General features: G+C 38.2%; 1 protein-coding gene and 1 long non-coding RNA gene across 3 annotated transcripts; one reads left to right on the forward strand and one right to left on the reverse strand.

Annotated features, from left to right (window-relative positions):
* Window positions 1-165: 165 nt before the first annotated feature.
* AP1AR (adaptor related protein complex 1 associated regulatory protein) lies at window positions 166-19895 on the reverse strand. Of its 2 annotated transcripts, none has more exons than XM_075038321.1 (10): window positions 19636-19895; window positions 13928-13976; window positions 12394-12420; window positions 11518-11543; window positions 10539-10635; window positions 9650-9748; window positions 6338-6399; window positions 5221-5294; window positions 4101-4229; window positions 166-867 (listed from the first exon to the last, which is right to left on the reverse strand). In XM_075038321.1, the coding sequence occupies exons 1-10, from the start codon at window positions 19710-19712 to the stop codon at window positions 602-604; spliced, it is 906 nt and encodes a 301-aa protein (XP_074894422.1). In that variant the 5' UTR covers window positions 19713-19895; the 3' UTR covers window positions 166-601. The 2 variants fall into 2 exon arrangements, with proteins under 2 accessions (XP_074894422.1, XP_074894412.1); XM_075038311.1 differs by lacking the exon at window positions 19636-19895 and adding an exon at window positions 19059-19418.
* Window positions 19896-19948: 53 nt separating this feature from the next.
* On the forward strand, window positions 19949-22784 carry LOC142035816 (uncharacterized). The gene is made up of 3 exons (XR_012651963.1): window positions 19949-20142; window positions 20667-20851; window positions 22604-22784. It is a non-coding gene; the product is annotated as an uncharacterized LOC142035816 (long non-coding RNA).
* Window positions 22785-23897: the final 1113 nt, after the last annotated feature.

The raw sequence follows: 23897 nt of genomic DNA on the forward strand, positions 1-23897 counted from the left end.
CATAAAGTAACAAAAAAATAAAATAAATGGGAAGAGGATGACACAAGGCTAAGAAGACTATAAGCTAGACAGGGAAAAACTGCAATTTACCATGTGTGAAATTTGTTTTGCAGCTGGCTAACTACACCCTCTAAATAACTAAAGAAAAAGTCAAAAAGCACATACTGGAAATAATTTTTTTTTTTAATTATTTTTCTATATTCAAGTATTAGATAAATTATATAAGACTGTTTATGAGTTAAATGTTAGGCCAATGATGAATCTTAAAACCAAATTCAGTAGAAACATCATCCAGAAAAAAAAGGCTAGTTAAAATATAGATACGTCAAGCTATGAAGCTTAAATTAGTGCAGATAATTTTATATTAAATCCAGATATCCAGAAATATACAGAATAGAATCATCCCAGTTTTCATAAAAGCTTAGAAGGTAGATGATAAAATTGCACTTAATTCTGAATTAATTCAGATAGCAAGTCATTCCCGTTCCTTGCTGATCAATTTGTAAGAAAAAGGGAACCATGTTAAAAAAGAGCAAATCGGTTTTGTACATTCTGTTTCACTTTTCAACATGTGGTCATAAACAAGGGCCACGCAGTTTCATTATCTGTCTTGATGATCAGAATCAGATATCCTTACACCTGATGCAGACAAATCTAATACAGGATTTACAAATCCGGCATATTCTGAATTGCCATTATCATCCATTTCAGCGCTAACAAAGTCATTCTCCCACTCCAATCCATTAGAATCGTCAGAAGCTGAAGCTGGATTACTTCCTGTCTTCTTGCTATTAAATTTCAGTGCCGCCCGGAGTATATCTTCTTCTGTTTTGGAGCGTTCTCTCATTGGAATCATTCTGTTCATGCCTGCAATTTCAGACATGTTTATGAGAAAGACAATTTTGAGGGAAGTACCTTTAGGTTTGTGTTAGAACATCAAAAGAAACAACAAGAATCCTTTAGAGATCCAGACTCTGGTAATTTCACTCCTGAGCATCACCATATCTTTTCTGCTGATGGCGTTCACATTAAATCCATAGTTTACAGGCAGTTTTGGCCCAAATGAACACAACAGCCAATGATGTCATTTTACAGAGTTCTAAGGAAGACAGACAAGATAGTGAAACAACTCACCAGCAGTGTTTATTTCTCCTATATATGCAGCCTGCTGCCCTACATTATGGGCATGTAAATATTAGAAGAATTCTGGTACTGTGCCATTTCAAGAAAAGCTAAATGTCTGGGGAATCTTGTAACGCTCCTGTAACTTTCTGACAAACAGATGAAACATTATCATGTGAAACATTTAAAACAGCAGCTACAATTTAGATAGATACTGGGTGCATTTGCCTAGGAAAGGTCTTCTGTTTGTCTGAAAAGGTGTATTTAATTTCACACAAAATAAGGCAAAACATTGGTCAGAAAACTGCACAAAGACATCAGAGATGCTATTTATTTTGTCTGTAATTATAGACCTTCTCATGGTGTATCAAAACCCTGCCACATCAGTGGAAAGAAAAAAGGGGAGGTTTTACTATACTACTCTTATTCACTGGACTCCTCGTACATTCCTAACTAAACTCCCCTTTTAATTTTGGATTAACTAGCTAACTAATTAATTATAATTAAAAAGTTACATATTGCAAGTGAAACACACAACTCTTGTAGGGGGGGAACAGAGAGGGAGGGAGCCAAAGAAAAATAATATCTAAGGAGGGAGATTTTTCCCTTCATCAGACTTAAATGATGGATTTTTTTGTTGCTACTTTCAACTTGATTATTCCTTTGGTACCAACGGCTCACTGAAACTGTTGTCCCTTTCAAAATACATTGCCTAAAGTACCAATACAACATTAGCACAAGTTCCTTGTCTGTTATCTGTACATGACACCGAAGAATGAAAACAGAATCACTTATCAAAAATCTGTATTTAATCCAGGACAGTTACCGTTTCCATTTTCTCCTCACACCCTTTGTCTTTCTGTATAATACTCTTGATAAACTATAACATTTCAGGGCACAAACTATGCATCTGCTGTGCTCAGATAGCTCCAGTCCACAATCCCATTTCAGTGCTATCATTAGATAATGATTATACACTACCATTAGTAGCACATAATCATGCCCAGTTCAGGATCTAGGCATTCCCCGTTAAGAACCTCCTAATGTGGCAACTTTTCAGTCAAGCAATGTCATCTTTTGCTACTATTCTTAGTAGCTGTTTTTTTAAAGGCTAATACCCTTTCAAAACACTGGTTCTTCTCTACTTTGGGTTCAGCCCCCATACAACTTTGTCCACTAACAGTAAAAATGTGTGACTAGACCATAAATGAAGATCCCTGTTAAGGAAACCCAAACGCACTTACTTTTCTGGAGTTGTTCAGTCTCCATGGTAGATTTTGACAGCACACACAGTAAGTAAACCTCTTATCCCAAGCAAGCAGTCAACCCCTTCAGGGAGATGGTTTTAATATGCTTAAGTTGGGCCAGATCTACCCAGAATGAGCTAAAAACTACTCAAAGTGCTTGCAATATTGACTAGTACTTCTTTCAAAAGACCACATTGCTTCCGTTGCAGCCATGAAAACAAGTAACCTTCTCAAGCATAAGCAATCCTCCATAGGTTATCTCACCATCTCTTCTGCTCAAGATTGAAGGTGACTACCAAGAAGAGATGCACTGCCATTACAATGACCAACTCTTAAAAATTATTCCCCTCTGTAGAGCACAGGCTAGTAGAAATCAGAAACGGAACTATGCAGTAACTCTGTTCTCTGTTTTTAGGCAGTTTGGGGCACTTCTCAGCACTTACTATTTAGTTACCTCAAAACCAGGTGAATACTTATGGCTAAGTCAACGTGACAGTGCTAAGAGAACAATGAATATCAAACATCACAGATTGGAAAATTTTAATTCTGTACACAGAATTAACAACAACATGGATAACATAAGCCCCTATGCAACAAGATCCTCAGCCAGTCAAATGAACAAGGTAATTCTGCATGCAGGTATGCCTGGTAATGACTAAATCTTGGTCTCATCTGGTTTTCAGTAGTTACTTAGAAAGATATTGCATTAAGCAAACACATAAGAGTGGGAGGACAACTCAATCTGTAGAAAAGCAAAGAATGTGATTTTCCTATTTCTTAAGCACGGTGTAGAATCAGAGTTTACAAAACACTGTTTCTGCACTGGTGCTAATTACTCTCAACGTAAAATCCAATGTATTTCACCATACATGATCTTACCCTAGCTTCAGTTCCTCTAGAATGCTAATAACTCTTGCTCACAGTAGCTAAAAAAAAGATGCTGGGTATTTCTGGGTATATCTGTGAAAGTTAAGTCTTTCAAAACAGGTTTCTGACTTAGACATTTTAGTGCTCAAGAGCGCTAAACATTTAAACTACACACAGATTGTTAAAACACAGGCTATTAAAGCAAAAAAAAAAATCTGCTACACCTTGGCTAAAAGAAATTCTAGTTTATTTTTGGTCAGCTTTTCAAGAGTCAATTTCTCAAAATTTTGGATTAACTTTGAAACAAAGACAAGAGCTTTTGCAGATTTACTAAAGAGAACAAAAAAGATCTGTAACGACCAGCAGCAGCAATTAGGATAGTTGGGATACTCACCTAGAACGCAGACCTAAGTTTCCAGTAGAAGTTACAAGAAAAGCAATTAGGGTTTAAAGAAACAATGCTTCCTGAAATACTTCAGTCAAAGACTCCTGACCAACTTTCACATTTTAAAACAAAGCTGCTCCTTCTGCTACTGGCTCACAAGAGGGCAGCATTTCTTTACCATTAGTTTTGTTGTGAGTTTGCAAGTCAGTTCCACAAAATGCAGGAAAAGACATTTACTGAAGGATCCAAAGAAACAAATTCATTTATTAGACAGATAACCACATTTATCAAAATAAGCAATTTTCTAGGTAAAAATAATATACGGTTTAATCATTACACCCTTAACAGAAATTCCATCAGAATTAAGTTTTAGAACACCTTCCCTTTTGAAAATAACAAATTTACAATCAACAGGAGTTTAAAATGTCAGCATTTTTAACTGCTAAGTTAAGAATGAAACTGAATGGCAGAATAAATACCTTCTTCATCTTCCCACTCCAAATCTAATGAAGTGCTGTCATCATTTCCACTCGTTGATTTTGTTTTGGTCATTAAGTCACAACTGCTCTCTGTGTTGGGCGTCAGCACTGTAGCATCAGATGAAAGTCCTACATAAAAAAATGTATTTTTCATTTGTAAACATACTTGAATTTGAGGTTCAATATGCAAATCTAAACTTTCAAAAGGAAGTTTTTATGGTGCTTTGGGCCTTTAAACCCCAGGAACATTTGAAAAAGGATTTCATCCATCACTTCAAAGAGTATACATTAGCTTTTTAATAGTTAACATCACTAAGATATTACAAGAAGACATTTAGCAATACTGTCTAATTAGAACTATAGAGGAATTTAGTAAGCTGTACTTGTGTGAAGACTTGCAAAAAAAACCCCACAAAACAAAACAAAAAAACAACAAAAAAACCCAAAAAACCCCAAGAACCAACCCTCCCCAAAACCACCCCAAACTACAGGCAGTGTTTCCCAAGAATTACCATCAGTCCTCCAACTTCTTAGTAACTATGACATATCCATAAGTTTTCATGAAAGTACAAGCTTATAAAATTGTCTTCCTCTAAATCATTAGTGAAATTTTTAAATATAGACAGCCAAATCCTCTCTTGCACTTCATTAGGAAAAAAAAAAAAACCAAAACCAAACCCTTAGTATGATTCTAATTATTTCCCTAGGAGACAAGTAAAAAAGTATACACAGACATTTCCATCTTTATCTTGCAGCTAGGTTTTACAAGAAAAGTTCACTGTATTGATGTTGCCTCCACAAAGATGGCTGGAAAGTCCTAGTAAAATAAAATCCACACACAGTACTTGTTTGGTTAGAGAACTTTTTGAGGACTGGAATGGCTGTTGCACAAATTGTATATGCTGTGTTTTTCAAACACTTGAAGCATCAAGGATTAGAAAAGAAAATAAGTTTCTATCAGACTTTTTTTTAATACAGATATATGTATACATATTATATATATGTGTGTGTGTATATATAATAATATAAATAAATTATGTTTATCTAGAAAAAGAAATAGCACTCTGCTCCTCAGAGTCACTTGACATTTAAAGACATGCATAAGAAAAGGAAGACTTACTACTACTTCGAAAAGCTTCATACTGGAATTTTGTATTTCTTAAGAAAAAATCAATATCTTCCTCTGCCACAGAGCTGTAAGAACAATGCATGTATTGTTTTTAGCTTAGCTCTAAGGATGCCATAAAAGATATGTTAATCCACGTGCCCCCCAGTTCTAGGCTTTAAAGTACATACAACTTTAACTAAAATCTTTATAAAAGATGAGCATAGAAAATGGCTTTCCATTCCTACTTATCACATCCTCTCCCAGTCTGAGCTTCTGCTCAATTTTTAGTAGTAGTTTCAGTCACTTTAGGTAATGCCTCCTTAATCTTCAATTCCTTTTTTAACTAATGAATTAAAACCCTGCTACTGCAGTCCGTTTCTAAAATCTGTGTAGTTCCTACTCATGCCATAAAACCTCAGTTTTCACAGCTCCCTTTCTAATTGTACTTCCCTAACTGAAAATGCCTCCTATCTCCCTTCTCTTCCATTCAAAAAAATAGGTGTTTGATTTTAGAGTTTTTTCTAAACTCAAATACCATTCCACAATAAATTTCTTGGGGTTTTTTTTTGTGGGTTTTTTTTTCCCACCCTTTTTTCCCCCCTAACACCGAACACAAAAGGTGGGAGTGAAGAGAATTAAATGAATAATATTAATGAAGAAACAGGCAGACTATATAAACCATTCATTGCCCCATTGGATTAGTGTGTATTTTTACAGGACATTTAAAACAGGATTCTTAATAATAAAAATATTTTTATATTAGCCAATATTTTACATATAAACACCTTTATAACATAAAACACTAGAAATTTGTGTGTGTGTGTGTGTGTGTGTATATTAGTATCTGGGAGTAGGTTCAATTTTGTATGCATCAGTCTAATAACTACAGTGAAAATCAGAAAGAAAATCTCTCCACTAATTTTGCATATTAATGGCAACCAGTTTGCATTCAGTAACTATTTGGCGTAAGAAAACTGCAATGAATGAAAACAACTCTGACTTAGAAATGCTGTGTTTGTAAGGTTTGAAAAACACGTGGGTTGGGGGGGGGGGAGTGATAGGAAATGAGGAACAGGAGTAAAAAACAGTCATGATTCTCAATTATCATTAATGAAATTTTATATCTTACCTCTGATATTCTCCATTATTAACAGCATGTGCTCTCTGTGTTATCCTTTGCTGTCTACGTTGCTATTGAAAGAAGTAAATTGTTGAAAAAGCTCAATGCAATCACTCAGGAGTAATATACTCAATACACTAAACATTCCCTTAATTGCGACATGAGGAGCATTGTCCTGGTCCTTGGAGCAGCCTAAGTACAACTCAGGAAAAGACTGACTTTCATTCAGATAAAGATCAAATTTTATGATAACTGAAGGGACCATTACATGCAAGTGGTATTGTTTTTAATCTCAGAAATCTCTCTATTTAAAAGAAGGTAGCTTTGTGAATAGAGCTCTCAACTTTTTAACCTATTTCATGCACCACAAAAGAAAAAAAAAAAAAGCATCAATTTGTCTAGAAACATGTGAACACCACCTCATTCACGATTGCACCTGTCCTCTACTGTCTTCTCTTCTTAAGCCACAGGTATTTGCAATGCACAACTAACACCTGGGTTATGTTTGATTTCTTTTGCTCTGTGCACCAAAACAGTTAGCCTACCATTTAAAAAGAAGTATTTCCTACAGGTCCTTTTATCCCTGTACTTATGGCAATACTGCCATCTCCTCTGGTCATCTGTATCAGCACTAAGTGCTTCATTTATATTATCTTATATTGATAAAAGCTTTGTTGCCTTGCTGGGCCAAAAGTATTAATACCTCTACACTCTTCAGGTAAAAAGCTTTCATGGTATCGCTAGGCAAAAACAGAATGAAAAATGCAAGACACAAGCCATAAAGGCATTTATTTTGCAGTTACAAGATGAACAGCAGATGTCATGGAAGTAGGATTCTGCTTAAGTTTCAGGGTTTAAACAACTTAAGTTGCCTCAAGTTTCTTTTCTCTGCCTTGAAAAAAAGAGAGCATAAAAACTGGGCACATCAACTATGTGATTAAAGGTAAATCGGTTATGAAGCAGTAATTGTTCACTGATTTTGACAAGGACTAAGATAAAAACAAATGAGCTAGTTCTGTAGACAAGTCTGATGTATCTAGCTACTGTATTTTTCTGAAAAATCTATTCTCAGCCTTAATGGATCTGTCCCTGCAAAAGAAAAGCAGGGGTAAAACCAGAATTTTTAATGTCAACTTTAACTTCATCTAAGAATTGCTCTTCACTGGGTAAATAATCTTGTGAGAGAACTGCATTGGATCAACTAGTATTTTTCAATCCCAAAATGACAATGGTTTTGTTTCTTGGCACGCTTTCCATCTCAGGTATTTAAATAAGTATCAGAATAAGCAGATTGAAATCAGTAAGGAAATGGGAAGTGCAGAAGTAGAAATATCACACATAATGGTGGTTATAGGTGAGAAGACTTAATTATGCAGGGAGAAAGAGACAGGAATTTGGGGCCAACATAGTTAACAAGTCTGTAAAAATCAAGTACTGACATATACAACAATTGTCTTTTAAGATTTATATACCCACATAACATCCAATTTAAATTATCTAGCCATTTTGCCAGGTCACATACAAATATCTAGCACTGATTTCCAGGATACACATATATTAAAATTCTCCACTGTTACAAACCCTGACATTTAGTAGGGCAACATCAGCAACCCAAATTAGTTTTAAACAGATGCAACACTGCCATGAAAAAGCCATTTTCTCATTTAGAAGACTTCTGACCACAAACAGCAAAGAGATGAGTTATGTATTCAAAAATGGCTTCTAGTTTATTTAGAAAGGTTAAATGCTTGATGCATATCTGTACAAAAATGCTTCCTTAGAAATCCTTATAATCCTTATGGGTTTGGGGGGGGGGGGGGGGTGGTGCCCACAGGGCAGGCACAGGCAGAGTTGTTTGCAAATGAGATAAGTGGTACTAATTTTACAAGAGAAAGAAATTAAAAGCTCTATAATGCATTCTATCTATCTCAGGTCCTGACTAAAAGAGGTGCATATTAAAAATACTGAAAGACAAGAAAAATAGCATTTTTTTGCACAGAACTTCTACAAAAAAACAATTAAAGCCATAAAACAATTTACTTTTTCTGACTTTATATAGACCAAATGTGTTAAAAAAGCAAGCAAAAAAGGTCAGAAAGAAAGAATTAACCTTCCCATACCACATGACAAGAAGATAGAAAGAGAAATGTGAAATGAGACCTATACTCAGCAACATAAATATTAGATGAAAAGTCAGTCATCACTATCAGTCTGGAAATAACAATTTCCAATTCACTCTCTTTTGAAAATAGACAATACACTAGGGTTGAAGACCTCCCCTATACCTATTGTAGGTTTCAGACTTTTTCAGTTAGTCTAAATCTGAACTTTTGAAAATTTACTTCTAATTGAACACATAACACGTCTAGTGGACTATTTCCTTGACCATGCTACAACTGCAGCCATACACGTTACAGATGAACAGATAGCAAAAAGTGAAAATGTTCTTTTTAACATGCACATTTCTGGCAACCTGAAATTTGTGTGAGAACACGTACTTTAATAGCTTATTGAGATGGCAAAAATATTAAATGCACTGATAACATGTAACTCTTTGAACTACAACATGAAAACCATCAGTAATAAATGTTATCAGGATACAAAACAGCATCTGTTTTCGAAAAAGCAGGAAAACATAACGTGGCCTTTGTTTTGCTTGACCAAGCTCCAAAAGCATGGACAGCAGACATGTGAAAGTAGGCACAGATATATTAAATTAAGATTACTGTTAAGTCATTACTGGACTTTGGCTACTACACATACAAATTGCAAAATGATAGAACAACTCAGGTTGGAAAGGACCTCAGGGGGTCATCTAGTCCAACCTCCTGCTCAAAGCAGGGTCAACAGTAAATTCAGATGACTTGGAAACATATATCTTCATGTTAACACAAACCACAGATAAGGAACAATTAAGTGCACAAATATATAAAGGACATTTTACAAGCCTAAATGATGTCATAATATGTGCTTAATTTCATTTTTTTTTTAACTAGAAAACCACCACAGAACACTTTACATTAAAGATCAGTAACTTCTATATAATGCAAGAAGTCTGTTAAGCTAATTATAGATTAAAATCATACATCTCTCATTCAATATCTATACTTGGCAACATAAGCTGTTTCAAACAATTCTGATCATTTTCAGCTGTTCCAGTCAGCTGTACTTTCAAATTATGTATTTCTTTCTCTACTGGAATTTACAAGCCAAAGCAATTTCCTCATTATGTTTCCTGAGATGTAAAGGATGTTAGGAAAGTCTGCATACATAGAAACAGAACAGAAGCTCTGATATATATTGGGGTCTTTTTCCCCTCACCTCCAAGAGCTTTTTCTGCTTTGCTGCCCTGGCTGCTTCACGTTGTGCAGCATATAAAGCCTCTTCTTCTAGTCTTAACTTCTCCTCTTGTAAGGCTAACTGTATACAAACAAAATAGTAATGGTTAACAAAAGCAGAACCTATCTATCTTCCTATGAATAAAGCCATAAGTTCAATAAAACAAAAGAAGAGCTACTAGAAAATAAAAATAAAATAAAATTGACTATACTAAAACATTTTTCTTCATTAACTGAGTCTAACAGCTTCCCCCCACCAAACATCCCAAGAATTTAGATAACTAAACATTACCCTATTGAATAAACATCATTACTAGTGAATTGCTGTAAATGCACGCTGCATTTTATTACAAACTGCACAGTGAAAGACTTAAATCTTTTCAGTTGCATATTTCATTGGTACTTTATTAAAAATCAGTCTCAATTTCTACGTTGTATTCCACATCACATTCCATTAATTGCTGCAACACACTAAAACATAACGACAAATTATGGGGTTTTTTCCTTAAGAAAAGCTCTGGAAAAATTGGGCACAAGAAAATCTGAGTCAAGTATACTCCCCATTTTGCCTTCCGTAAAAAAAAAATAAAAAAAAAAAATACTACTTCAAATTTAATAGATCTCAGTCAGAGAGTCAGCCTATTCATTTTTCAATTTTTCAGCTAATAGGCTATTAAAAAGCAGCAATCTCTGACGCTAACTTCGTTGCGCAGCAACCTCTTTGTGTATCTTGTAGACTAAAAAATACCAACTGATGAACAAAACCCAATTGTTTCATTCACGTGAATGGAATCTCCTTGTGTTCATGGTTGATCTTAACTACTTTAAAAGAAAAACTATCCATACCATACCAGTCATTGTTAACTGCTTACCTCTGACTGAAGTTTCATATCAACAACTCTCTGCTTTTCAGCAATGGAGTCATAATGTCTGTCTTTCAAGTCAGCAATTTCTTCCTCAGTCAGAGGTCTAAAAGCATGGGAGAAACACAAAAAGGCTCCATCTATTATTTACGCATGACAACCCTAAGTTGCACTTAAACATATCTATATAGTCTTTCTTGACTGGTCCTTCAATGCAAATTCAACAAGCTGTACTTTTGGCCTCCTCCTGCTGAGAACAGAGTTCCAAAGTTCCAGTTTATTCAAGACAATGCTGTCTCTCCTTACTCTTACAAAGCATTTTTTGTATCTTTATAGAAAGCATATTTTCAAAACATTGTTTGCCAACAGAACTACTGGAATAGAATAGTTAATATCATTGCAGTGTAAATGTCACTTTTTCCTTACTTCTTGAGGTCCCCTAATTGTAAATTGTTCCCCTTTCATCTGTTGCCTACTCTTATGTATCTAACAAACAACACTGCAAAAGGGTTATAATAATTATAAGGTTTCCTGTATCACTTCTTTGGGACCATTGACAAGGAGCAACATTTTGGGAACTATCAAACTTAAATAATACAAAATGTCTAGAATTAGACAACCAAAGCATACACTTCAGTGCCTTCGTATGTTTCACATAGAGCAGACTTCTAAGTTTCTACTGCTTACATAAATATTAACACGCTCACAAAAAATTCACTGGAGTTGTAGCACTAACACCCGTGTAACTTTAAATGCAGACCCTGGGAACAAGAATAAAGATTCTCTTTGCAACATACTGTTTTAACTGTCTTGAGCAGTTTTTGCATGATGCATTATCATCTAAACTGTTTTGATGTGCTTAAGCATTAAGGTTAGTTTGACACAGATTCTAAAAAGACAGAAAGGGTTTTGACAGGAACTCTGAAAAATTTAATAGTCATAGTAGGAGAGCAAAGGGAAGGAGAGGTCCTGAATGTCAAAGTCTTACCTGTGACTGCTTCCTGGGCTTTCCCCCTGTTAAAAAAAAAAAAAAAAAAAAAAAAAAAAGTCTGAGTTCTTGAGAATCCCATCAATCAATGAATTTTAAGATGGGGAAAAAAAACCCAATATGAAATCATAGTTTCTCTCACCTATTGGTTTTACAACAGGGGGTGGGGGCTGAAATCCCCTGGTTTAATTTGTAATTAAAAAAAAAAAATCTTCTTATGCAATCAAATGAAATGGCTGACTAAGTAAAACCAGTACTTCCAACTGAAAATAAATATTCTGGTGGTATATTTCAGGAACCAAAATATTAGTCCTCAAGTTTTTCAATATAAGGCAGGGTATTGAAAATGTGGTGTTTGTCCCACCCATTATCAAGCTGTATTAAATTTATAAGAGTGAGGTTTTAAGGCCAACTTCTGTTTTTCTGAAGTAGTGTTCAGCCAGTTTACCCATAATTGTAAAGACAGAGCACTCACAAAACTTTCCTTAGCAAAAGCAACGCAGGTCCATTTATGTTCTCAGATAAAAAGTATTTGCTGAGTCTGATATCAGAGTCATACCAGGAGCAAATCCTCCTTCAAGTCTTTACCACCCCCTATTTTTTTTCCCCTTTTTTTCTTCTTTTCTTTTTGCCTTCCTAATGTCCATAGTGCTCTCTTCCTGAAAGGGTTACTTCCCATACTCCCCTCAACCAGTTCTCTTCTCTTAGGTCTTCACCTCTCCCAAAACGTTAAATATTCATTCCTAGAGCAAGCAAAACTCAAAAATCCTGCCATTTAAGTCTACAACATAGCATAAAGTGGTAGGAAGAGACAGATCTTGGAACCATTTTTAAGGGTTGTATTAGCAGGTTTCACATTATGATCCAGGTACCTACCTCATCACTTTCCACTAGGTTCTCAAACTGCATAAAAAAAGAAATAAACAATCTTTACAATTAAATACAAGAAATCACTAAACACATAGAGCAAATAAGATTACATATTTAATCTGTCTTGTAAAACACTACTCCAATGATAACAGTGGGACTGTAATACCATCTAGGAAAGCCCCTACTTTCAGAGAAAGTATTAGATTAGGACCTATCTTCTTACCGATGTTTCTTTTCCTAAACATTACATTCTCCTAAAGGGAGAAGAGTCAAAATTAAAAATCATTCATCTATTTCACTACAACTTATGTAAGGGCCCTGGCAAAAATGAAATCTCATTAGCTTATAAGGTTGCTAATAATTCTGTGTATCTGAAGCATTATAATACAAGCAGTGGAAGGAATGGTATGGCTCTGACATACACCAAAGCACCCACTCAATTTAAAAAAATGTAGAAGATTTAAGAGGTATAGTGCATTAACCTCTACCTTGCATGGCAACTGTGATGCTTATCAAAAAGTATTTGAAGATGTATTTAATTTACAGAAAATAGAGTTACTTTCTACCCAGAATTCTAAAAACAAGCTAGCAACAACAACCCCCGTCCCAGCTTTGCACGTAAGAAACTAAAGGTCAATAAAGGCAATGTAATGCTTAATGATAGGAAGCCAAAAAAAGCCCAAACTCATCCAGCAGAAGTTCCAACTATCACATAAAAACAAAGCAAATGGAAATTCTCCATGCTATTTTCAGTCATCTTACATGTAGTCAGTAGATTACACAGGTCAGTACCTACAGCAAGGCTCCTTACTGACCTGTATACTGAATAATTGCTGTAAGCAGAATATGAATAACAATTTGGGAGGAGGACAGAACCTTCTTTTCCCTATCATATTTCTGTTGCAGGAACACTCTCTCACAACTTGAAGATGTGCGCTAAAACAGCTTTCCTCACGTCTGCCCCCTTTTCTGAAAGCCAAAGCAGTGATTACACTTACTAAGGTTATTCTCAGTAATGGGGGCAGTGTGAAAGGTCTAGGACTTCTAGACTGTAAGGAACGCTCAGAGAAAGTAAGCCAGGTTATTCTGAGAATCTCAACTTATACAAATTAACCTTACACTACCCTTGGCAAAAAGGGGTGATACTCAGTGACGAAGAAAGGACCTCTGTAGCGAACAAAGCGGACTACAAATGCAACTAACTATAAAGTAACCACATCAGATTCTAGCTTTTTGCAGGATCATGAATCTGATTCTACAACCAAGAACTAAATATCCTGCACTTATACAAGCAGAAAAGAAAATCAATCCCAACGCAGTGATGAAAGGTGCAACAATCAGAGTTTGGAATGCTCGGGTGCCGAGTATCAGATCTCTTCCTTCCAAGTGACAGATTAAAGTGAGATGATATATTAATGTTCTGAAGTACTATAAAACCCAGAATATTTCAGTGTACATAAACTGCAAAAAGTGTTAAAGGCATTGCTAGAATTCAGCTTTTCCCCCTTTTTTTTTTCATCATTAGAATGTAAGTACTCACCTCTATAGTGAAATGTTCTCCTGTTGAACATGTTCTAAAATACTTTGATCTGGAAAAATAAGTCTACAGTTATATTTGACAGTCTTAATTCACAGCACAAGGAAAACAAGCCTGATAATTTTAAATAGCTTTTGAAATATGTTAACTATAAAATAAACCTAAAATCTTCATGTATTGAACACATTTATTCATTAACCTGGGCTCTGTATCGCTACCAGAGTGGAAAGAGACAAAAGCATATAAACATCTTCTATAGAACAGAAGAAAAGACAAGCACCTTCAAGTGAGAAGAAATCACTTATCAGGATGCCGGACCTGACATTTACAGACATTTAGCATGTTCTGCAATACCTTTACTACATTTTTCTCAAAAAACATTATTCCAGACAATTTCTGAAAACGCTGTTGCTCATCATGGCACTTAACTCTTTACCAACATAGCACCTTGTACAACATCAGTGTTAAACAAAACATTTTATTTTGACAGCTTGGCACAGCTAGAAGGTTGAACCTCAGAGAAAAATGTCTACAAGGAGGTCAAGACAATAGTTTTCAACAACAAAAAATAATTTACAGTCTGTAATTTTATACAGGGAACCAGTCTCCTCCCTGATTCTTTAACTATCTTAACACTGTCCTCCACAAAAAACAGGAGTATTAAGTTACCTGAATACATTTTAACATAGTGAAAGAGGTTTGGCTATCATCCAAAAGACCTTTCAAATATATACTGGTGCTTCAGCACAGCATCCATGTCATCGAACTATTTTAAAAACCAGAGTTCCCAGTTGCAAGTCCTGACTGCTATCAGGAATAAACCCAGGGCCTCAGGCATTTCTATACTTGTACAAAAGATCATTCCATAGTTGCAACCAACACCTACTTCTACTACACTAAAAAGCAACACACCAGCCAAAGCCTGAATTATTTTAATCATATCATATTTCATCTCCATCCTATCTTTCTTCAGAAGTCAGTTAGGGTACATCTCCCTGGCAACTTGTTGCGCAACCTTTCCTTCTATATAGCAGCGTACCTCAAGTGCGTAGCTGCCACTAAAAAATTGTTTCAAGTTGATTCATTGCTATGAAACCAGAGGTGAAAGGCCACTTTAATTCATGCACTACATCGCAAGTATAATTGGGACAGGTGGCATGAACACTTAAAGTAATTTCACTGCTACCCCTCTGTGTAACATTGTGGTGTGCAGGAACCAATACCATTAAGAATCTAATTTAATAAAACTCCTACAGGAAAATTGTTTCAGGACTATCTGTGTTGTTAACAAAAGTATAATTGCAGCTTACAGCATCAGGCGCTAACTAAATTATGCTCAACTTCATAAATGCAGAAGCTGCAGTCAGATTAGTTACAAGAATTGAACAGTGAACCTATAGAAAACTAAGGCAATACAATGCAAGCTTACTACATGTAATTACAAATAGCGCAACAGCAATGACACTTCAAGGAAGATCTACACTTTCTGCTACCTGCTGAACAGGGACTCAATAACAGGGGACCTAATTCTATGCCAGAGTTTGAGCCCTTGAATCCCAGAGCAGCTAGGGAAGACTGAGGTCATTACGGCCAGAAATAGAAGACCCATCAACTTCACCCCCATACATAATAGCTTCAATCGAAATAAAACAGTAACCTATTAAAATGCTTCTAGCTTTTATTATTCTCCTTTAAGCTCTACTGTTTCATTATTTTCTAAAACAGACTTGAGAAACATATAGGCTTGATAAGTACTAAAGAACACAGTTCAGCTATCAGGCCAGAGGACTTAGAGACCATCAGATCAATCTTCAAAGATCTAAAGCTATTAAACAGACTAACTTTTCAGCACTCCATACATATATATGTTTTACTCTCCTTTTATGCAAAGTCATGTTATCATCTTTTATAAATAACCAATGTTTACAGATTATGTGTGGAAAAAGTAGTCATTAAAATTGAACACTTAATCTATTAAAACCAGTGCATGAGTCAAAATTACTTTTTCTACACTAGTGACAAACAGGACTGTTTCAATTTTGCTACATGATAACCCCTCCCAAACTAACCAAATAAATAACCTAGAAACAAGTTGTATTTGTTCTTATCTTTTTTTTTTCCCTTCTTTTAAACACTCCTCTAGGAGTAAAGAGGAATACTTATGGTCAAATACAGTGACAAACTAGCTATGACCTACTTTCTAACTCTAATTCTGCCTGCAGCTTGTAGTACTTCAAGCAAATCTACTTCAGCCAAAGCATAAGGACACTCCCTAAAAAAGTAATAAAAAATTACCAACTGTAAAAGGAACTAGGCTTTAAGCCTTAATGTTTTAAGACTATTCATATTAGACATACAACTAATGATTAGAAATTGGTTTAGATATTAATAGAATGCAGGTGCTTATAAAACAATATGTATAAGCTGCTTAATTGTTCTATCAGACTTCCTCTTCATGGCTGGCTTAAAAGCCAGTCAAGCTGAATCACCAGAGAAAGGATCATACACCTTAAACCTAAGACGTGGGAGTAAGTGATTAACTTTAGAACACGATAAATTAATGTAATAACCTCAGTAGGTTTTTTTAGAAATTCATAGGTACCTTTGAAGTGTAAGAAGATAAGTGATGATGGTGACTGGAGACCTTCTGCCTATGACCACCAATCTCAGAAGAACCGAGACATGACAATGGAGAATGGATGAGATAAGATCATGAATGGTAAACGATATGAGAACAGAAAATCGGCTGGAAAATTACAGAGACTTTGGATTGGGACAATGGGTGGCAAAAGGGTATATAAGGTTTGGAAACTTTTGGAAGTGTGCCATTCACTGCGGTGGTGGCCCAACTCTGAGTTGTTAATAAAGCCAACCTAGAGAAACACACATTTGAAAATTCTTTAACACCAACTAAATGTTTGTATTTTTACAGAAAGTTAAACTTATACTACACTAAAGAAGGTTTTGGCATTTCTCTCTACACGTGCTCAACATGCATTGCAGCAATTCATACATAAATCTCCAAGATTTTAAGCACAACTCTAAGCAAAGGATATGGAAGATTCCATATTGCAGGATATGGAAGCACTTGTTAAAAAACTGTGTACTGAATTATTTAATTCAGAGTTTATTTCTTACAGTTAAATCTTGCAGCATCTAAGAATAGCGCAGCACTAGTTTGGGGGGGGGGGGTAGAATCTGAGTAATTCAAATAATCACCATTAACTTGATAAGCTACATTATTACATCATGCTGTTCCAGAAGTAGCCAAATCTGCAGAATTTGGTGGCAATCTAACTTGCAAACTTACAAAATTTATAAGACACATTTTACAGTTTTGTTTTTAATACAAATCCCTGCTTCTCCCACCACACAGCAGAGGAAAATACCTTAATTGCCCAACACTCCAATACCATTCTGTAAACTGCCAGCACGCCCAGAAAACAAAGATTATCTGAGATAGCTGGCACATGTCTGCAAGAAGTAGCACCAATGATCTTTTTTTCATAAACTGATCCCTGTATATCACATTCCAGGTTCAGGCTTCAAAAGCAAATCCAAACAGGTTGCAGCCCCTTCAGTTGGAAAAGTCTGTTTTCTGTACCATCTTTCCATCTTTCTAAGACTTTCACTACAGGCTATGCAACACCTGAAGAAACGTACCTAACAGTTTAACATCACAACAACAGACAGAAAGATTTATTTCACCGGTAAGGACAGTCTGATATTGGACTAACAGAAGCAATACATACACATATGAGTAGCTAAGCCATCATGGCAAACAAACTTCTCCTTTGAGAGTATGCTTATAAAAATTTCTTCATTAATTTCCTGCCATTTAAGAGAATGGCACTTCTCATAATTCTGTGCATCGGCATTCATATTTGCCATTCTAAAACCCAAGCAAGTAGTAAGCCAGTAGTTACACAAAAGGCACCAAAACACACGATGAAGTCTGGCGAGTAAGCCAGTAACTTCAGCAACCATCTGCTGAAAACCAACTGGAGACTATGAGATGGTGCGGCAGGAAGCTAACATAAACAATGCTTCATGAATCAAACAGGTACCAAAACCAAGTACTAGAACAGATGACACCGCAAACACCAATTAATATACAAAAGGGTAACAAAGTATTGCAAACATACAAGAAAAGAAAAAAGAATACAAGGGAAAAACAAACAAACAAAAAATATAGCTAATAGTCCCTTTAGACCAGAGGGAAAGATAAAAGATAACCATATAGCCAGAATTTGCTGTTGTAGCCAAGACAACCGTGTGCCTTTTTGGACTCTGTCTCCTATCCAGTGCTGATAAGCCAATAAGTCAATAAAAAGTAGTTGGGGGGTGGGAAAAAAAGACCAAAGAGACCACACAACCAAAGCTAAAATTTACAGAGTAAGTACACGTTGCCAGAGACTTACTGTCATTACCCTTGACTGCTAAAAAAAGGGTATTAGCCTATGAGCAGAGACTCAGCAAAAAACACACATGAAGCAAGACCCTTTCAAGTATTATTTATTTTTCTCAAAGTATGGTACAAGAAATAGATAGTTAAGTGCCAGCTGTCCAGGCATTTCAGGTGTTCCGACGCTCAGCTAGAGAGTATTAAAAATACAAGGGAGTATACTCCACACATGCCGTCCTGGTCTTTTGCCCATTTCTCTGAAAAGTATTCCTAAAAGGTCTTCAGGACAAGCAGAACATCAGACTTGCCTACTACAGCTGATGTGAAATAAGAGGCCATGAGTTTGCACCATTTAAAAGCCTCAGCATATCTGTCTAGAACGACTTCAATCCTAATACATCAGTCAAAAATACGTGGCATAGAAACATCAAATACTCATAAGCATACGGAAGAAAACCAAGTTCTTGTACAGGTAATGTATCCTTCCCCTGTTTGTAGACTGCTTTTCCATGAACCGGTTGTTGCAGAACAAAACATGGATTACACATTTACATGATATAGGAAAGTTTATTCGGACCATTCTGCTCCTGATCTTCTGTAGCAGTCACCCTTTATCCCAACAGAGTCTCAGCCTCTGACAGAGAACACCACAAGCTCATATTCCAGAAAAGATGGTGGTTTTCCATCTTCGCACAAACACAACCACCAGCACACATTTTGGCAACTGACCTGAAAAATCTTTCTAAGCTGCTGCTTCTGGAAAAACAACCCTGGACGAGGACTGAGGAGACGGTTAACCTAAGCCACCCCTGGAGGTGTACTACCATCAGCCGCACAAAGCCGAGCAACCTTTCGACGGCATTTCATCAGTTCGAGCTGTCACGGCAGAGGTTACCTAGGCGTTTTCTTTCTCTCTCCTGCCTTCAATCCGCCCGCGCTGCTGCTCCTGAGGGGAGGCGGCGAAGGGGGCCGCCCTGCAGCCCGGCCGGACCCAGACCCCGCCTGAGGCGGCGGCCGTCCCCCTCACTGACAGACCCACCTCACCTTCCCTGCCGAGCCCACACCGGGCACCGCGGCAGCCCCCCGGCCTCCTCACCCCCCTCTCCTACCCCAAAGCAACCCACGTCCCGCTGTCAAAGCTGCCGGCGGGGGACGGGGACCAGCCGCCTCAGGGTCCTGCAAGCTCGGCCGCCTCTCCTCACCGCCCGCCGAGGAGGAGGGATGGAAGGCGGGAAGGCGGAGCCGGGCGGGCCCAGCACCTCCCCGCCCCGGGGAGGGGAAAGGGATAGCCGCTCTGCCCGCTTACCCTCCGCCTCGCTGGAGCCGGCCGGCTTCCCTCCGGAAGAAGAGCCCGCAGCACCACTGCGCCCAGCAGTTCCCCATCGCATCCTGGGCGGCAACGGCGGCGGCGGCTGCTGCTCCTCCTCCCTTCAGGCGGGTTCAAACCGCCCCTGCCGTCAAGGGCGGCGGAGGAGGAGAGAGGAGGGCGGAGAGGAAGGGCAGCCGCTGACCCTAAGAAACAAAGGGCCGGGCGGCGGGCGGAGGCTCCGCGCCGACAGCCTCATGGCCGCGGCCGCTGCGCAGAGGCGGACGCCGCATGCCCCGAGCGCTGGCACCGCCCCCCGGCGGCGGCGCGGCCCGCCCCTTCCCGGGCGCTGAGGAGAAAGGCGGCGCCCGCCCAAAAGCCGCTGAGGGGAAAAACCGTCTCCCGTCAAACCTGGAAGTTTTGAAGGCTTTTTTCCTTGAGGACCGTCGCCGAAGGTGTTTATTTCCCTTCCAGGGGTGGTCTCAAGGGAAGAAACGTCACGGGAAGGTGAGGTGGAGGTGACTGAGTTGCCTTCTGCGGGTGTAAACTAAACTAGGTGGGAGAGGTCCTGTGTGAAACAGGAGCGGGTGTTGAGGTTCTGTCGTCTGGGAGAACGGGGTGGGTAAAAAAAATAAGGCAGTTTACCACAAAAATGCCTTGGAAAGAAGGCAGCAGCATCTCATGATCTACTGTGTCATCACCACCGCATGCCACAGGTGTGATTTTTTTTTTTAATTCCGCTCCATTTTGTGCGGTTAAGAGAAATAGGGAATACTGTGAAATCCTCTACCTTGGCATGTGTTCACTACAGCTTGTATGCAAACAAAAATTCCTTAATCAAAAAACCCCAAACTCCACCATTGTAATTTCAGCCCTAAAAGATCATTCGGGGCACTAGACTACTTCATCCCTAACTTCCTCAAGTCATTGGATACTTCATTATCAAAAATATTAAGTAACTAGTTGTTTGTGTGACTCATCTAAAACCCAGCATCTAAACAACAGGAAATATGGTTATTTGTTTTCCTGAGGTTTAACTACAAGAACTACAATGGATGATTCTGGCAGAGACCATGATCTCTGAAGATTTCTGGCAAACAAAATAGAAAAACAAAATCAGAACTGACACTGCATCGACATTCTCTAGATGAACACTTCTGAGAGCTACAGCAAGACAAACACAATGTGGAAGGCACACAGCATTTGGTATAAAAAGGTAAACAATGTATAAAAGAAATGCCATTGCCCCACATTTAAAGGATCCAGAATCCACATTGACAGAAATCATATCAGTTGTACTCAGAATACTGAAAACATCTAACTTATGCTGTAGATACTTAGAAAATGAAGCTATCCAGTTAATCATTGGTTTAGATATAAGGCTGTGTTCACTGTAAGACTACCAATTTAATTCTCAGAAAAAGAAAGCTCTTCTAGCTACTGACTTTAAAACTCTTCTGTCCCTTTTTTATTAACCTGGTGCATGTCCTTTCCTGTGGTCATCCAAGATCAGAAGAGCTAACAGTAGCCTACATTTAAATGCAGAAAAATATTTCAGGGTTCCAAAGGCCAGCATGAAAAAGCATCACCAATAATTACACTTTTGAAGAGAGGAATCCAGTTCAAGGCCCCTGTTGGCTATGGGCATCACATTATGAGAGGAAAAAAAGGGTTTCTCTCAAATTATAAAGACTTAACTCGGTCAGTGCCATTCAGATACCAACAGGCTGTCAAACATATCTGGAGCATGGGTACTATATGGCTTAGCAAGATACCTCACTCGTTCTTCACCACCTTCAGTCTCTTTGGCTTTAAATGATAGCACCACACCGACACACGTCATCGTAAGTTAACAGTGATGTTACATATATAAAAATAAAGATCACTCAAAAAACAAACCCCAAAGCAACCTATAGCCAAAAGAAATCATTGTCATCGTTAAGTTAGTTGCTGATGGAAAAGAACAGCATTACTCACACAGCAGCGAGGCAGCTGGAATCTCTGATTAATAGAGATCCCATTGGCACTGGACACTGTCCATAAGCGAGAAAAGCCGATTCTCCATATTGTTTGCTATGGTTAAAAATAAAATAAAACTGAAGAGCCATCTGCACTGACAAAGTGAGTTCTCAAAGTCTGCTATGCATGTGTGGTTGTGGTTTGTGCCTTTCATTTACTGAAGCTAAAAGTGGTATCTCAGCAGTGGAAGAGTTAATTGGTTGCCACGTTAGCTATCTATTAGCAGTGCTGAACAGATGCCAGGTCCCAGAGAAGGCATTTGCTATAATAATGACAAGCAGTAGAAAGTGGGAGGAATATAATAAATTAATGCCAACAGAGCTCTTGGGTTTTTTTCCTGTAACTGTGAGGTCAGCCTTGAAAGGTGCATTACGGTGATTGTATATAGGAAGTGAGAGTGAGAGGGAAGGAGAAATAAAAACAATCAGAAATGAATTACAGAAGGTGACGCATGTCAACATGACTTGAGAAATATGACAAAGGTTTCAGAAAGTATTATTGGAATATATGATGCCTCATGATGTTATTTTCCAGGGAACTGGCGTTTTGGCAAGGTGTATACTGCTCCTCTCCCAAAGCGAAATGTTGCAGTAGTCAAACCTGATAGCTGTTCATAAATGTCTCCAGAGCAATTGGAGACCTTTTCTTCTGCAGTACCCTAGACTGTGCAATATAGGCCACCGAGCTGAGGAGAGAAATGTTGAGGAATTGATTGGTAAAAGCAGAAAAGGGAAAGTAGCTCAGCCTTTGCACGATGGCTGTGGGGTGTGACATTTTCCTAGCGACCTGATGGGGTAGGAGTTACGCAGCTTTGCAGTCCTTTGAACAGACACAGGTGGTCTCTACTCCTTCCTCCCTGATGCTTTCATCTCTTCTTCCTCCCCCCCCCAACTCTAACATAGCACCTTCGTTTCAGGAATATCCACACAGAATGTTTTTGTTTGTGTAGTTTCAGTTTCTGATTGCTTTCTCTGGCACGCATCCTGCCATGCCACTCCTGACTGGAGCAAGACAAGTCGACGTGAGCGAAAGACTCACCGTCACGGGTGGCTACATCAGTCGCTGTCTCCTTCAGTGGTGTGCAGTGGAAAGAGCAAGAGTAGGTTGGATTAAGCCTCGGTCATAAACACACATGTGTGCTTCAACTTTGCTAGAAGAAGCCCCTATTGAAGGAAACAGGTTACCTTCACGCCTGGTGTTAAGTTGCATGTAACGTGCCGAAACTGCCACGTTTTTAAAATAAAATGCACAGCAAGGGCACTGATACAGAGATCAATCTGATAGCAAATTATTCCACCTTTATCATCACCACGTTCTTAGCAACATAAAGTGCCTTGCAACAGCATGCAGCTGCTCAGGCACAGAATATTCATTAAGTGAATTCATACTGGTTTTTTATCTTGGCGCTCTGCCCACCCCGCATTTTCATGCCAATGTAAGATTGCTTAGTCATTTGTTCTTTATGTGTCTTGATGGCTTTAAGAAAAGAACCTCAAGGGAAAATGTTTTATAAGGCCTTTTTACCCGTTATAGCCAAGTAGCACATCTTGGGCGCTCCCTTAAGCTGGCGTTGTTAGGAAGGAGTCCGGCATCTCCCGTGCCATCAACTCACAAATTTGTTTCGTGGCTGCTCCTGTCCCCCCGGTACCTCAGCCCAAGATCGAATAGCGATCCTAGGCTGAGGGGACGGGGATCCGGAGGTCTTCAAGGCAAAAGCAGAGGAGGGGATTTTAGGAGCAATGGGCCTCAAGGAACGGGAGACTTGTAATTATTGTGGATGACCAGGTCACTGAAGAGGGGTATGACCAAAAAAGGACCTATGGTGCAGTCACTACTGAATACAAACTATTTTCCCCTTCTTCTGATGAGAATATGGTCTTGAACCTTTTAATTAATGAACGTAATTACCCCTGTCTAACAGATACAGGGGCAGCTTTTTTTTTGCCTTGAATCAGCAGACCTACTATTCATCTGGGCTCTCAATATGGGGTTTTTTTGCATTTATTTCGGGAAAGATACAGGTAACAGACAGGGCTTCACTGGGTCCTCTGCTAGTTTTCTAAAATTCTAGTAAAAGATTTGCAGGATGTTGTGTTTAAAAAAAACCCAACAACTAACAGATCTGTTTTGATACAGTTATGTTGATGATTTATTAATAGCCAAGGAATCATGCGTAGCTGACACCCGAACCTTGCTGTTGGCCTTAGCTGAGAAGAGCCATCGAACTTTTCCACAGAAGTTAC

Source organism: Buteo buteo, chromosome 1 (genome assembly GCF_964188355.1).
Source record: "Buteo buteo chromosome 1, bButBut1.hap1.1, whole genome shotgun sequence".
Taxonomy (NCBI): Eukaryota; Metazoa; Chordata; class Aves; order Accipitriformes; family Accipitridae; genus Buteo; species Buteo buteo.

Excerpts from the sequence above, each read along its gene's own strand:
- AP1AR (XM_075038311.1), bottom strand. The coding sequence starts at position 19,156 with ATGGTAGTACACCTCCAGGGGTGGCTTAGGTTAACCGTCTCCTCAGTC. Across the intron at positions 6,400-9,649 it reads AGCAGAAAAAGCTCTTGGAG|CAACGTAGACAGCAAAGGAT; the intron begins GTGAGGGGAAAA and ends TTCTTTCAATAG. Across the intron at positions 868-4,100 it reads GGAGTGGGAAGATGAAGAAG|GCATGAACAGAATGATTCCA; the intron begins GTATTTATTCTG and ends CTGAAATTGCAG.